This window comes from Notothenia rossii (genome assembly GCF_949606895.1).
Source record: "Notothenia rossii genome assembly, chromosome: 6".
NCBI classification, from domain to species: domain Eukaryota; kingdom Metazoa; phylum Chordata; class Actinopteri; order Perciformes; family Nototheniidae; genus Notothenia; species Notothenia rossii.
The window spans coordinates 20989081-21005737 of record NC_136909.1 but is presented as its reverse complement, the minus strand read 5'-3'; the positions used below and the strand labels follow the sequence as shown (position 1 = coordinate 21005737).

At 41.6% G+C, this 16657-nt stretch overlaps 1 protein-coding gene across 2 annotated transcripts in view; it reads right to left on the bottom strand.

Annotated features, from left to right (window-relative positions):
- Nucleotides 1-387: 387 nt before the first annotated feature.
- The window catches only part of ccser1 (coiled-coil serine-rich protein 1), a 107913-nt gene continuing 91643 nt past the window's right edge, over nucleotides 388-16657 (bottom strand). For both annotated transcript variants that reach the window (XM_079686429.1, XM_079686428.1), the window contains exon 11: nucleotides 388-5607. In XM_079686429.1, the coding sequence (XP_079542555.1) occupies nucleotides 4804-5607 (804 nt within the window). In that variant the 3' untranslated portion in view covers nucleotides 388-4803. The remainder of the gene's footprint in view (nucleotides 5608-16657) is intronic.

Genomic DNA, 16657 nt, shown 5'->3' with positions numbered 1-16657 from the left:
CAGGTAAAGTTACCTCTGTCTGCACACACTGCAGTGCACAACCTTTTAGAGTCAACTCAAGAGATGTAGCTGGAAAACTTTTCCTCAGTCTTTTAGATTGATGGCCCTTAAGATTCTTTATTCATCGCTTTGTTGTTCGTTCTACTTCCACCCTTTGATTTCATTCATTCCTTTCTTTAGAGAACTGTACAATGAAATCTACCCTGCCTGAGAGATGGAGCCTCAGTCCCATAGATCCACCGCTTTATTATTCACTGCTTCTTTTGGTGGCTGCAAAATCCGTCTTTCATTTTCATTGCTTCAAAGTGTCCATGTCATTTTACAGACACACCTTATTTTATAATGAAAAGTGATGGAATATTCACAATCAAATCATAATCTCCCAAAAAGTTTCCAGCAATTTATTTATATTAAATATGAACAATAAAGAGACGAGGACAAAAATATTTTGATAAAACATTATTCATGGTAACAGTGAGTGTAACAACTGGCAAAGTAAAGAGAAACACTTTGGGTAAACACACACTGCAACGCTTTTAGACCTGAATACGCCCGTCAAACAATTCTACACAAACTGCTCATTAGGAATCTGTAAAGTGAAGAAAATCTGCTATATGAAGACAGACCTTTCGATTCCTGGATTACCCCAAATGCATTTATGGGCTAGTCGGTCAGAGGATTACAGTATGAATCTACCCAACAGTTTTATATACTTAAACGCACAACTTCAGCCTGAACTGAAAAAGCAGCTTTAATAGATCATCAACTTTTCTGACACAGTTAGGCAAAAGTTTGCAAAGTCATGTTCTTTCAAAGAAACCTGAAGCAACAATAGTCATAATGCAAAGGCTGGGTTTTTTCAAAGAGGGTAAAAGGTGAACCAGCGACCCGACACCTAGGAAGGAATCAACTGGACTGCACATGAAAAATTGAGCATGGGGTCTAAGTTTACAATTACATATATTAATTTGATAAGATTCATTTTCTGATTATTAATTTTTGCCACAAGCACTTTGGTAAGAGCTCAGAATTCTGACTGCATTTGACATTATTCAACAAAAGCAAATTCCCTTCTTTTCTTTCAGGCTGTTACTGTATGTGACAACAAACAGTGTACTGTATGTGGACGCTATTCTTACAGTACGTGTCATTTAGCACGAAACGTTTGTGTCGATGAACATTGAACATTAACAGTTATAATAATTATGTACAATGTTACAGTTCAATTTCATTATTATAGCAAGGTGTAAAGAAAAAATAAACGTAATTACAGTAAGCATGTAAAAAGCTAGGACAGTAGTATATATGTGATTCATTAAAATTATAATAACATCATGATTATTATAATTGTCATTTCATGACCACTTTTAAATCTGTTAGTGCCAAGAAGGAAACTGATTCTATGGCAATAAATACAAGTAAGGCAAAAAACAATAAATAACTTCCCAAAAAATAAAATGTAGGTTTTTAAATGCACAACATGCTGCTCAGTGAGAGGAAGAATTGAGGTCTGTGAGGTGCCCCATTTCATGATTGTAGACCCTAGTTCCCACGCGGTGAAGTTCAATATGAGTTCATTCTTACATTAACACAGGCATTGTTGTCTTAATAAAACGTCAGTGACACATGTGAACTGCCATCACAAGTCTCATAATCATCATACATTTGATGGATTCCCAATATGAACACAGCTAAAATGAGCAAAGCTGTTGGAAACACATTGAAAAAGAACAACATTTAATTATAAATTGAGTAGCCAGTGCAAACAGAGCCAAACAACCCCCTATGACATTTCACAGTGTCAACAGCATTATGATGCACGCATTGACGAGGGATGTAAATAGTATTTCTCAAGAGGTCAGCCAGCAACACAGCATCGTCATCCTCCACATGTAAACAAGCCAAGCAAGGAATGTTTAGTTCCCTATTACAGCTGCGCCTCACAGTCCAAGTCCTCTGGAGCCACATTACTGCTGGCCGTCTACACTACCAGGTAGTTAATTGCATTCACCCGGTGTAAAATGACTCCCTGATTAGACAGCTGGAATGAAAATCAGGCCCCAATGCCCAGGACTGAGAGCCACCGCACAGAGTGTGTTACAGATACACTGTATAACAATACAAGCCCTGGGTTAGTACACTAACCAGGGGAAAGAGAAGGAGGGAAGGAGAGACCTGGGACATGATAGTGGGGAGAGGAAGATAACCGATTTAGTAAGAGGACAGGAACAAAAGGAGTTTGCATGCAGTAGACTGGGGTGCTGGGGGATAGAACAAGGGAAATGTATAGGGAGATGTTGAAGGGGAATAAGAAATGGAAGAAATAAAGACAGAAATAGAAGAGACAGAATACAAAAGGGAGGGAATAGTTTGCAAGTGAAGCAGACCAGAGGGAGAGTAGTAGTTTCCACCAGTGGGAGCAGAGCTGTCTTCATTTGGGCTTTTCTTCACCTCTATCAGGTCCTTGCCTCATGAGGTATGCATTACCACACACACACACACACACACACACACACACACACACACACACACACACACACACACACACACACACACACACACACACACACACACACACACACACACACACACACACACACACACACACACACACACACACACACACACACACACACACACACACACACACACACACACACACACACACACACACACACACACACACCATTTATACAGCCTCCCTTCAGCCTGCTGATGTTTAGAGACAGGCAAGGGCAACAACTTCTATAAAGTCTAACATTTTCTGAACTCCTGGCCTGTACTTAGCAGCATTGCAGCCTCCCGGCTCCCGCTGGACATTAGAAGATTTGTTTACCCCAAAACGTATACGAGGAAAAAAGGGCTGTTGGACAGTTTACTCGGCAGAGGAAATATATTCAACAGTGAAGAGGTTGTTTTGCCGCCCAGTTGTTCACATTTAAAAAAAAGGTGGTTTTGTTATTTCTGAAGTTGACACATGCTCCCAAATTGTAAATAATGATACAACTCAGCAGGTCATGGCAGTTATAATATATGTAAATCTTATTCAAAGGCATGAGTCATACTGTCCAAAAATAACATAGGGATCTGCCTTATTATGCCAAATGCTATGTGTTAGGTCAGTTTTTCAAAAGAACACATCTGAGACCAGGAAGATAATAGAGGGCTGGTATAAGGACTGGGTATCAGCCAGAAACCCAGTGCTGATGCTTTTTTAAAAGGTATAGTTTGTCAAATCTGATTATTTCTTTCATTATTTGATCAAGTAAATAACTTTCTGTGCAGTATGTGTTCCCTCACTTGCCTCTGTAAACAGGATGTCAGCTCACTGTAATGCCATTATTGAAACCATATTCATTTTTTATTCTAAAAATGAATATTGATTCTGTCATTTAGTAAAGCACCAGTAGGTAGTCCTGGCCAATACCAAGCCCTGATGAAGAATTGACTGGCTTCATTACAAAACCTTACAAAAAAGACATAATGCTGGTTGTGCCAAATCTTGCACAAGTGTTTTTATTTTGTTAGATAATGATCCGTACTGCTAATTACTTTGTGCTACTCAGTGTTATTTTGTCATTATAAGTGCCAAATGATTCAAATGGCTGCTATCTAATATTAAAAGGAAGCTTTACATGTCAGTACTGTACTAATCTAACATTGCAGATACACATTGACTCCTGTATATAATGTGACATTTTGCGACATTGTGACTCTATAAAAACAGTGGTCTATTATTAAGCCAAAAGTACTTCTAATGTGTTATTAATGCATCAAACATTTACCTCTCAAAACACTCCTGTTTAACAAGTTTCGGCATGATTGATTCCCTTATTAAAACACTGAGTAGAGAGAGAGTTGATAATTAAACGTTATTAAAAGACTTTCAAAGTCAACCATATCCCTTTTTTGTTGCAGTACAAAATGCTCACCTGTAATCTCCTTACAGTTTAAAAAGCATGCAGTATCAGGGTCATGGATTTGGATGATCATCTAAACATGTATTTTCTTCTGGACCTCCATCAGCTTACATCAAGGGAAATGAGAAGCTGATTGGATAAAGAATTTGGCAATGTGAGAGTATAATCTTAACAGGGCAAATTATGACCTGTCACATAATTCATTAAGCAGCACATGGTTCAACTTTTAAATAAAAAAATCATCAAATAAAAGAATAACAACAAATCTTTAAAAACACAAAAACGAACCTCATCTTTGCACTTAGTTTTAACACCCTGTTATATCTGCAGTTTATGAGGCAAATATTTCACAAATGGTGTCTGTGTGTGTGTATTCCTAAGTGTGTGTGAGACTAAATCTGTGTCTAAGTGCATGGATAAGAAGTGGTGCGTCTCTCTGCACTTTGTGTGTCAGTGGGCGTAAGCACATCTAAACTGTTGGAATGACACAACGTGGGTGTTTTGATAGACAGGTGAGTGCCTCTTTTTACAAACTCACAGCCGTGTGTGTGTGTGTGTGTGTGTGTGTGTGTGTGTATGTGTGTGTATGTGTGTGTATGTGTGTATGTGTATGTGTATGTGTGTGTGTGTGTGTGTGTGTGTGTGTGTGTGTGTGTGTGTGTGTGTGTGTGTTTTATCAAGCAAATCCGAGAACAAAATGGCAGCAAAGGGTAATTCTGGATTGTGATACAAGCATGATTGTAAGCGCATGTGGAAGATGATTCAGGGGGAATTGGGACAGTGAAACACAAGCAAACTGGTACCAAAGTAGCAGCAGTTTTTCTCTAAAGACACACATTTTGTCACTAAAGTCAATATGGATCATGTAAATGTTTTTGTGCCCTCAACTGTCTCTCTGCGTCAGAGCTTGCAGTTCGGCAGTCTGTAGGGAATGTTGGAGGAAGACATTTTTACGGCTGTAGCTGTGCAGAGACAGAGGGCCTCTCGGAGGTTGCCCTAAACGACCCGTAAACATGGAGGAGGAGGAAGAGGAGGAGGAAGAAGAGGATGCTGGGGAAGGAGTAGAAGGTGGAGGGGAGGCCTGGATGGAGGATGAGATGCTCGGAGAGGGGCTCCCTCTGCTTACAAGACTGTGGAGGCTTGAGGACGCGCTGGAGCCGGCTGCACGAGGGATATGGCTAGTGGGGTGGTGCTCTCCTGACCCTTTCCTAGCCCCACAAGACAGACTCACTCCACCTCCAAGAGTTAAGGACTCTGAAGAGGAGGACACTCCCTCTGGCTGCTTGGAGGACAGAGATGGAATTGCGGTGTGATTAGCAGCCGCTAAGCTGGAGCCTGGGCATTGATTTTGACTTAGGCCCGGATGTGAAGCTTGGAGTTGAGCTGGAGTAGTGAGTGAAGCTTGGGCCGACGCTGCAGAAGTGGTGCAGAAGTAGGAGGAGCCTGGAGCCAGATTGGTAGCAGGGTTACGGGCTGTGGATTGTGCCAAGATCCCCTGGCAATGGCGCTCCTCCCAGGCAGTGTGTCTCTCCGAAGCAGGAGGGCGGCTGTGCAAAGATGGATAGTAGAGGGGGGGGTGCTGATTACAGAGGTCCCCTCCGAGCGCTGCCCCCACACCCCGCACTACCCTTCGGTCCCTTGAAGCCAGGCTGCTGCCGAGTCCTGACCACCGCCCTGGATGACTGATCTGAGGGAGGAAGACAGAGACAACCAGGAAAAACATGTTAATAAAACGTAACCATTTACTCTGCTTTCTGTCTGTCAGTGAGAGTGAGCTGTGGACTATTAGATGGACTATCCACTGAAAAGAAGAGTGTGCAGAGACACAGAAAGGTAGAGACAGACAGACAGGAAGGCAGCATGAGACAGAACAGTTGAGTGTTCAGTATAGATTGATAATTGGGTGACATTTGGAGAACGATATCTCTGGGCTCCTGCAGCTTGTTCTAATTGTTTCTAAACCAACCGGAACCCTGCTCACGAAAGCACAAACACACACACACACACACACACACACACACACACACACACACACACACACACACACACACACACACACACACACACACACACACACACACACACACACACACACACACACACACACACACACACACACACACACACACACACACACACACACACACACACACACACACACACACACACACACACACACACACACACACACACACACACACACACACACACACACACACACACACACACACAGGGCAGTGTAACAAATGCAAATGACTGAAGATGTGCAGGTATGCAAACATCCCTGCTTCAGAAGCTATAGATCTCTCTCTGTCCCTCGCTCACTAAGACACAAACATACTATTGGGGAAGATGGCACATAAAGCTAGATGGCAGAAACAGGAGCCACCTGTTCTCTTTCACAGTCCACTGCATCTCCTTATGCAACAGATCTCATCATGGTTCTCCTTCTATTTTCCTCTCTCTCTAACCACACACACACACACACACACACACACACACACACACACACACACACACACACACACACACACACACACACACACACACACACACACACACACACACACACACACACACACACACACACACACACACACACACACACACACACACACACACACACACACACACACACACACACACACACACACACACACACACACAAAATCACCAAGCAACCCGTGGGACCAATGTACTGTTCACTAAAGTAGCACAATCTGATCCGACACTGAACGTCATGGGAGAGTAAGCTGCGTTGACATTTGCCGACACAGTGACTGTGTGTGTTTTCTTGTGTGCGTATGGGTGAGCTTGTGTGTAACTGTGTATGTGCACATACTGTATGCAAGATGGGTGTCAATATGCATGTCTGTGTATAGTGCATATACATGCATGCATTTATTAAGATGTCCATGTGTTTGTTTGTGCATGAATGGGATCATGTTTTCATGTGTTTGTGCACTCAAATTCAAATTAAAACTAATGTTATCACTTTGTTAAAATTGTCCCCAAAATGATTTTGTGTATGAAGTCGCAAACAGCAAAATTATTAAGTACAGTATAACCGTGGCATGCTCATTCAATACAGAGGTTCTCATTCATATTACAATAAAGCTGAAATTAAATTAAAGAGGGGGAGTCTAAATCATCCCAACTTATCCTTTGGTGAGGTATGAAATCCGATCTATCAATCAAAGGCCACACACGCCTTTGCGAGTTGACATTGGTCATTTTGTCAACATATACCCCTGTCATATTTCCCCAGTGTGGACCTGCATCAACACTCCAGAGAAGCAGTAATTGTATTGTACTTTCTGCTTGAATTGTGCCGTATCGGCTGTGTTACATGACTCCTATTTCTGTCTGGATGACACCTCTAGTGGGTGCTACAGGTGTCAATCTACATCACAGGATGCAACATATACTAACACCTTGGAGGCTCCTTGTGTTTTTCTGGTGCACAGATCAGTACTTTCTGTACTGCCAGAAATTGGAGTACATGTTGGGTCATAAGAAAAAATAATCAAATCCCTTTTGTACATGGTACACACCATTAATGCGTAATTGCATGGACAAATTATATTTAATAAAGTATTAATTTTCCTGCAGTCAAAACAGAGTAGCACTAATTACACTATGCGGTTGGAAAATGATGTTGGTGCGATGGCTTGAGAAAGTTTCCACCGTTCTGAACACCACCAGATTTGAACATCTTACTGTGAGGTGCTATTACTGGCTTTTTATGGATTTCAAAGTAGGAAATTATTCTATTAGCATTTAGCTGCCACTATGTTGGGCTCCAATTTAGTTTGAGGAGGTGTAGTATACAGAGTGAGGTAATTATGATAGATGAACAAGGACCGAAGACTAAAAGGATAACAGGGCCAACTCACTTTGAACTTCTGCATCTGAAAATGGTATGCATGATTAGGGTTTGGTTTAAAGAAGGCTTTTTAACTTTATAATTATGTGAAGCCACTTACAAAAGCAAAGCTGACCTTTTTCTATTTGGTTAAAAAAACATGGGAATACTGCATGTCTCTAAATGTTGTATTTCCTCCCCCACAGAACACAGAGACAGTTCCTGTCATGGCCATATTTTCATGTTATGGTTTTTTAAAACACCTGAATTATAGCCAAACAATCTGCACTTTAAAAGCTCAGTCTCTGTGTCCTTTCATGTCTAAAAAATAAATAAAGACCCATCACAGTGCTCTGCCAAAACATCAAACAGTGTGCTTTCTAATGGGCTCTAATGTGTGGATAAACAATACAAGACTTCTCACAGATTGTTGATCTAATTAAAAGGAGTGAGAATTTCCATTCCAGCAACATTTCCTACATAGTGGTGCTGTGAAAAAAAAACAAGTGTAATGCTATGATGTTGTGTATCCACCATGGTGGTGCGGGTTTATGTAGAGTGGCTTAATTAGGGCTGAATCTCTAATCATACAAAAATATTCTGTAGTGTTTTCCATCCTCAGACATTTGAGAAAAACAACAGAAGGTAATAGTTAGATACAAATTGGCAGACTACTTTGAAAGGAATAATTACCAGGTCGAGTTCAAAGAGTTGGTTATAGAAACATATGGTCCATATCAAAGGGGCATTGTTGATCCAAGTTTGGATGAAAAAAATAACTTAAAGATTAATCAAATGCAATGAATCAAACAGAACATAAATCTGCAGTAAAGCTGGGGCGAAGTTCGTGCACAAGAAGTGCAGATAACAGATGAAGAGAAAAAGGTCAAACAGAATGAAAGGAAGGAGTTAACAAACAGTTAAAAACCGAGATAAATAATAATGCTAACTAGAATAGAACAGACAGCAAAGCCCAGAGAGAAAGAGAGCAATTCTGATTTACAAACTCAGGTGTCCTTTCTCAAGTACACGCTCTGCGGCACTCAGACGGCCTCTTCTGCAGTAACAGAACAGCCAACACACACACACACACACACACACACACACACACACACACACACACACACACACACACACACACACACACACACACACACACACACACACACACACACACACACACACACACACACACACACACACACACACACACACACACACACACACACACACACACACACACACACACACACACACACACACACAGGTAAATCATAGTGATTTAAGGGGACCCTCTTCTGCAACCTTAGTTTTTATTGGGCAGTGAGGAACACAGCAATGTGGTAATGGCCAAGTTTGCATAAAAGACCTCCTTAAACCCCTGAAACATCCCTGTACAACGCTTGTTATTGCCTGTCTTAGTCATTGTGGAGAATTTATTTCCCCACAAAAAAAACAAAATAAACTAATTAAAGAGAAGACTGATGTAAGGTGTAACACAGGCCATAAGTAACCACTAAGTATCCCTACAATTGCAGAGCATGGCTCAGTATCCCTGCACCCACACAACTTATCCTAATGAAGGCAATGGGGCTGGAATGCAAAAGGACCCCAAAAGTTCCCAACTCGTCATAGTGACATTAAAGAGGTAAAAGTTTGTAAATGTGAATTCTTTATATTCGTTGACGCCCACCTACTCTGTGAACAAAGTAATCCTGTGGTTCTTTGAAAGTGTGAAACGCCGGGGTGTTCGCTGTGGATACAATAACAGTGCAGAACACCCACACAGATGGTACTTACAAATCCTATTTAAACTTTAACCAAATACATCTTCCACTGTGATGTGTGAGCCCATCAACATCATTATGTCTACCTTTATCTTAACAGACAGTCTTATTCATACTTGTTTGCATAGTTGTCCAGTGTGATAGAAAGTTAACATTATCAAGGTGTAAGAAACCGAGGGTCCAGACTCAAAAGAGAAAGACATAAAACAAAAAAGTTCTTATTTGCAACAAGACCTGTTTGTGTTGAAGTGGTAGAAAATCTGAGAAACACGATAACACTCAATAATCCCACTTATGCTTCAACTATCCTCTTGTTAGCTCAGAAAGTATATTGAATATTCACAGATACGTTTCTGCAGCAGAGTCTCCCACATCAACTGAAGGCACTTTGCAGTATAAACCTGCAACAAACAATCAAACAAGGGGTGAAACTGCAGAGTCTGGTGTCTCAAGGCCATAGCATGCCTTTACTTTGAACTTGAAGGTTTTCATCAGTACACAACCCCCATAGGAAGCAAGGCTCTTGCACTGCCTGTAGCAACATCCTTGCTTCCTCTTCCCTGTCTCCATCTTGACTTTGTTGAAGTATTCCATCCTTATCTCCCTTATCTATTCTCAGCCACTCGTCACTATTTCCCTCTACGGTTCCTCAAATTTCCTAAGCGCTGTCGCACTCTCCATCTCTCCTGTGCCTGACATTTGTCTGTGTGAAATGTAACTTGTGCTATAAGAATACGGAAGCACAATAACAATCGTGTAATACGGTCACACTAAATCTGCTTCAGATCAGGAGAGCAGTTTTACAAAAGGTAGAAGATGAGAGGACAGGACAAAATGGGTAAATCACATTTGGGGTCATCACTAATACTGTGAATGACTGGATTGGGCAGGAGGTGCAGAATAGGACAAAACAGGGCCAACGCAAGAGCATTTCACATTGTTATGCTTATTGAAATTAGCCAAACAAAAGGGGACAGGGTTATTGTTGCACATTGTCTCTTTGTTAGGCTTTCCAATTGTGTACATGTATTAGGTTTAGCCGGTTTGCTGATGTTTGCCTAGTCAGTTTGTTTTTCCTTTTAGTAGATGCTACGATAAATGCTTTTAACTACGTAGCTATTTGAACTTCAGAGGTTACCTACATTATGTGAACAGTATGCAGGTTCTCCTCTGTCAACCTGTTCAGGACCCATGTCAAAATAAACTGAAAGTGTGAGTCCAGGAAAGCACATACTGTAGCTACTAGTTCTACTCCCCATCCCCAACCTTTATCCATCATCATTGTTTCCCTTGTCTCTCTATTAGATCCTCTGTCTGTTTTGACCTCCCTTTCTTCTCTCATATTTCCCTTTATCTACCACCTTTTGTTTGTCCCTTCTTCAGTTTTTATCCGTTATGTAACTTGGTGCTTAAGAATGCCAGCGGCAGGAAGGACTGAACAGAGCCTGACAGCTGGGAGGATTGATGGTACACTACTGCGGTCTGGAGACCATACACAGAGAGAGAGAATGAGGGGGATGGAGTTTTACTCTTTCTTTTTTGGGTGGTGACAGTGGGGGAGGAGTTGCAGCTGAGATGATGAAGAAAGATGGAGGCCGAAAGTTGAGCCTACGTCGCTCCAGCTTTCAATCCAGCCCACACTGCAGCAAACTGCCAAGCAGCTGGTTGGATGTCACATCCCAGACCTTCCTGTTGGAGGCACACACTGAGAGGCAGGACGCTAATGTGATGCACTGCACAGCTAATAGTGTCACACTGCTCCCAAGCTTCAATCCTGTCAATGTACTACTGCTAAATTATACACATTAAGCTGATATGTACCGTATATCAAATAGCAGCAGCCAAACACAGTAACCTACTGCACTCACAAGAAACAAGGAGAGTTCTAATGTCTGTGGAAAAAAAATGAAAAGAAACAAGAAGAGTTCTGTGTCTCTGTAACTCAATAAATATTTAGACTTGAAATGCCTCAGACAGGGCATCTCCGCTGCATATAAATGTGGCTGAAGGCCTGAATATATTACAATGTCTGAGACTGAGTCATCTCTTCCCATTTTCACTACAAAGAAACTCGTAAAGGAAAAACAAACTTATTTACAGCAATAGCCTGGGGAAAAAGTTGCAAATTGTATAACCATATATACAGAAAATCAATTATCACATTCACTTCCACATGTTAACCCTTCTCTTGCGTTAGGTCATACCCCCCTTCCCATACTATTTTTGGTCAAAATTGACCGGTGTGTTTTGCACAGTGATATCTCTGGAACCCCTTATCCAATTTTGAAGGTTGACATCTCATTTGAACAGTCAAAGCAAGTAAAGTCAAGGGGTGACAAACAGAATGACACCAGGGGTGAATTCCATGTTAGAATGTTGCAGTAAGTTCAAAGATAGTGCTTACTGTACATTACTGTATATTATAAAAATTCTTGCCATGTAGGCTATGTTTACTGGAGATGGAAATGCTTTAGTTGGTGTTGTAGCTGAGACTATTCCCGTTCCAATGATGTATGGGATGTATTGATTTCATACAAGCAAGTCATTGTTTCATTGTGTACTTTCAACTACAGTATATGGTCTGGGCCCACTGGGCCCATCAAGTTCAGCATTCACTGTGCAGTGCATGAATATAAAATAAGACACTGATAATGTTTTCCTTCATGAAAATTTAGAGAAAAATAAATATTCAGGGCTCCTCTCCCTCAGGGGCCTCTCCCTCAGGGGCCTCTCCCTCAGGGGCCTCTCCCTGGTCTGTTGACTGTTGGTCAGGCTCATAGTCTGGATTGCTGTTGTCTTCCATTTCTGAGACATTGTCCTCTATGTCTGGTTCAATCTCCTCTTCATCTGGTTCAACACATTTGTCCAGAGCCTCTCTGACAGAAAATCGCCTAATCGGTCGCCTACTCATTGTGTCAATGAGTCAAATGTGAGCAAGACACAAATATAACTGCATGAGAGACAGTAATGGAAGGGCATTTACTGCAAGAAGTTGAGAGGTTTTATCTTTCTCGAGGGGCACAGAACTCGCACCTGTGAGAAGGTATGATACATTGTATCATACAGCGCTAGAAAGTGAGAGGTTCCCATAACTTAGAGTCTGGAAGGTGTGGGGGGACATAAGCACAAGTGTGTGCGTGTGCGTGTGCGTGTGTATGTGTGTATGTGTGTATTTGTGTGTGTGTGTGTGTGTGTGTGTGTGTGTGTGTGTGTGTGTGTGTGTGTGTGTGTGTGTGTGTGTGTGTGTGTGTGTGTGTGTGTGTGTGTGTGTGTGTGTGTGTGTGTGTGGAGATGTTTTCCATCTGCAGGATCAACATAATACACTCATACCCATTGATTTCCTATGGCGGTCAATTCTGACCGAAAACATCATGGGTGTTTCACGGTTGAATAAATCACAAAAAATCAAAGCAAGTGGTGATCATCAATTGTATATGTTCAGAGGCCTAGTGTGGAGGATAAAATAAGGTCTTGAGGCAATTGGATGAAAAACACAATATTTATGATCAAAAACAAAGTCACTCGGTCACTTTTGACCCGAAACGCAAGAGAAGACAAACTCATACAAATGGCATGAAAACTCTACTTGAACTAGTAAAGGTAAACGTAAGTGCTTTAAGGGAATATTAACTATTGCTGCTAACTTACTGCCTCTTTGAGATCCAAATCTCCCAACAGCTTTGTTCTCATTAGAAAACTGAAATGTTGATGTTGGTGCATGCAAAAATCGCTTTGATTTCTTTCCTTGTCTGGTCCAAATACTTCAGATTCAAAGCACTTTATACACACTGCACAGCCACCTTCTCCACTCAGCACCTGGGGAGAGCATGACCGGTGAAGCAAATACTGTATAATCATAATGCAAATGAGTCCAGCATGCCCTCTGATGACTTTTAATGACTTTACGAGCAGTCAGTCACCATAGTTCCTTAAAAAACAACAAGAAAAGTAAGACAAGCGATTAAAAAATCTTTACTTACAAGAATACTAACAACCTGGGGTCATGAGCTTACTTTTAGCAAGAGATGAACAAATATTCTTTGCCAACTTAACTGTCAACAACCAAGCAAAGGAGAGAAGCCAAGGAGCTGTCGTTGACGCCCATCTAGACGTCAAGTTTGAGTTTAAGTTACATTTTAGATATTTGAAATGACTGTTTTTGACTGCCTGAATGAAGTTGCTGTAGACAGTTAATGTGTGTCTTGCAGGCACACAACTGATTGACAGCTGATAAAACGTTGCCCAGAATCAGCGAGAGGCCTCTCACTGACAGGAAGCCTCAGTGTGACCTGGTTCAGAGCTGTTAGGGTGGGGAGCATTGAATTTCTCCTCCGTTTTGAGGCTTCCATTGAGCTCCCTGCCAAGGACTCGAGTTGCTGAACTTGTGTGTGATGAGTGAGTCTTAGTCAGTAGTTATGATTTTGGATGCTGAGAAGTACATAGCCCATGGACTAACAATTGTAAAAAGGCAGGCTGGCAAGTAATGAAGCCAGTGCCATGCTGTGGCCAGGAGGCCTAATGAGGTTTCTTGAGCAGCTCTTATGGGCATAGATGCTGAGAGTCTGGCATACCTCATCAACCACCATCCCCAACAGGTCTGTTTGTGCACGCACATAATGCATGTGTCCGTGCGTGCGTGTGTAATCACGGCGAAACTCATCGACCACCAGCCTGTGCCAATATGCTTGGTGAACATTGCCCAAAACCACAAGCAAGAGGAGTGGGATTGAAAAAGGAAGGTGAATGAGCAAGTAGAGAAAATGGAAGGAAATAAGAGAGCTTAGAGGGAGGGAGAAATGGAGGCCAGTCGGAAAAAAGAGGGGAGGGGGAGTATTAGAGGAGGAAAAGAGGACAAGGAAATGAGAGGACGGAAAGGTGAAAAAAACAGAGAAAAGACGATTGACCTAACAAGGAGAAAGGAGTGGGTCAAAGAAAAAAGGGGGGGGGGGTGAGACTGGGGAAATAGTGAGTTAATATTACAAAGAAAGAGAGGAAATTAAGAGAAGTGAGGAAAAATGGTCGGATAGATGAAGATAACAACAGGGGCCAAGTGAGAGTAAAAGGTGAAAGCACAAATCCAGCAAAACATAAGATGAAAGAGGGAGATAATAGGAAAGCTAGAGTCTATAAGGGATGAGGAGAATTGTAAGAGAGGAAGCATCAATAAAAGGCAAGTAGGAGACAGTGTTGGAAGTCAATGCCAAGCATCATCGTGGAAAAGTCGTAAATTAATCAGGACACAAACATCCATTTTAAGGATCCCATTGGTATCGGAGAAACAGTAAGCTTTGTGTGCCAATAAAACCCTGCTAAATCATCTGTCACAACATGTGTTTTGTTCTGTCAACTTAGTTAACATTGACCTCACCAGGAAGCTCAGCATGTGTATGCCAACATCTGTGTAGGTATAACACCAATGAAAGTTTTGTTTAGCATCATCACAAATTAACATTTTAAAGGATTAATGGGAATTAAATGCTTATCACATGCTGTTGCTCATCTTGGCTCAATGGGATTGTCTGCCTGATTTAATGCCTAATTTGAGTAATAAAAATGTAATTATCCACAACACAATTACCCATTAGGCTTCAAACAACCATGTATCCATGTCACCCTAAACATAAAAACTGCCTACTGCAATCCAATATTCTCCTTTATAGTTGCATCAATAAACAACAATGGACAGCTATCCCCATTATCCTGGATCTTCAATCTATGACTCGCTATACCATAATTCCCTTCCTCGTCCATTTTATTTAGTTCTTACTCCATTAGATGGCATCTCCAACGAGCTGCTTTAACAGCCACTATTGTCTGTTAAAATTAAGGACATGCTCCATTTTTATTCTAAGGATTTTGACTTCTCTAGGAGGTTGCTGCCATGCCAATTCTATCTAATCTGCTCTCCTATCCAAAGACATCCAGGTCAGTTGAATTGGAAACTCCTCATAGCCTGTAGGTGTGAATGTGTTTGTCTGTCAATGTGTGTTACCCTGTGATAGACTGGCACCCAGACCAGGTGTAACCAACCTCCAACCCCATGTGCTAGGAAACCATCCTGCCACCCGTGTCCTTCAGTTGGTTTAGTTAATGACTAAAAGGATGTGTTACTCAACATGATTTTGCCCGCATATGAGGCTATCTGTAACTGGATTGATTGATGCACTAGGCTGCTCCCCCAGGTGTCAACATGGTCCCCACTGGTGCTGTCTAATTATTGCAGAAGCTGTGATCTATGCTCTGCATTACTCTCCGCCTAATATGTTCCTGTAAGCTGTCACTACTGCTCACCATAAGCAGACAACTACTGTATTCCTCTGGACAAGGATCCACTGCTCCATCTACTTCTAACCTTCCACTCACATACTGCGTTTCAGAAATGTCACCAATGTTCACTTAGTACCCTAAACTGGCACTGCAAATTATATCTGAACCTCCAATTATGCTGACAGTATTGTTTACTGAGGGTTATCCTCACAATAAGATAACCTGGCCACACCAAGAGCTGGCCTCTTGTCAGGGTACATTCCCTTGGCTTGACATCCCTTGTCTAGCTGAGACCTGGCAGTAAACAGTACCTGGGATTATTCCACCTTAATCAGGTTACCACTGTGTGCTGGCTTCTCATTCTTCCACTGCCCTCCAGGAAGCGGGGGAAGGAAAGCTGTACTGTCCCACTCTGTGCCAGAGGCTTCCACTCTAACCCTAAATTGTCTGAATGCATGCCCATTAATCACTGACTTTCAAAAACCCAAACGTGTTATTGCACTTCTCATAACATTCCTTATATTTTAAAACTCTGGTACCTTGTCTCTCAATATGTTTTGTATCTGTGTTCATAAATCTTATTTTGACTCCCTGTCAAATAACTAAAATGTTATTTTATTTAATCTCTGTCAGCCTCCAAACCATCCAGTTGCCTTTAAGAAACATCTCAAGCACTGTTTTAACTTCTTCTTGCTAGTATACTGCAAGTGCCTCTTCTCTGGACTTCTGGCAAAACTAACAGGGACACGTCTAACTCTTCCAGAACTCTTCTGCCTGAATTCTCCCTTGTGACATTTCCTCTGTACACTGCACCCATT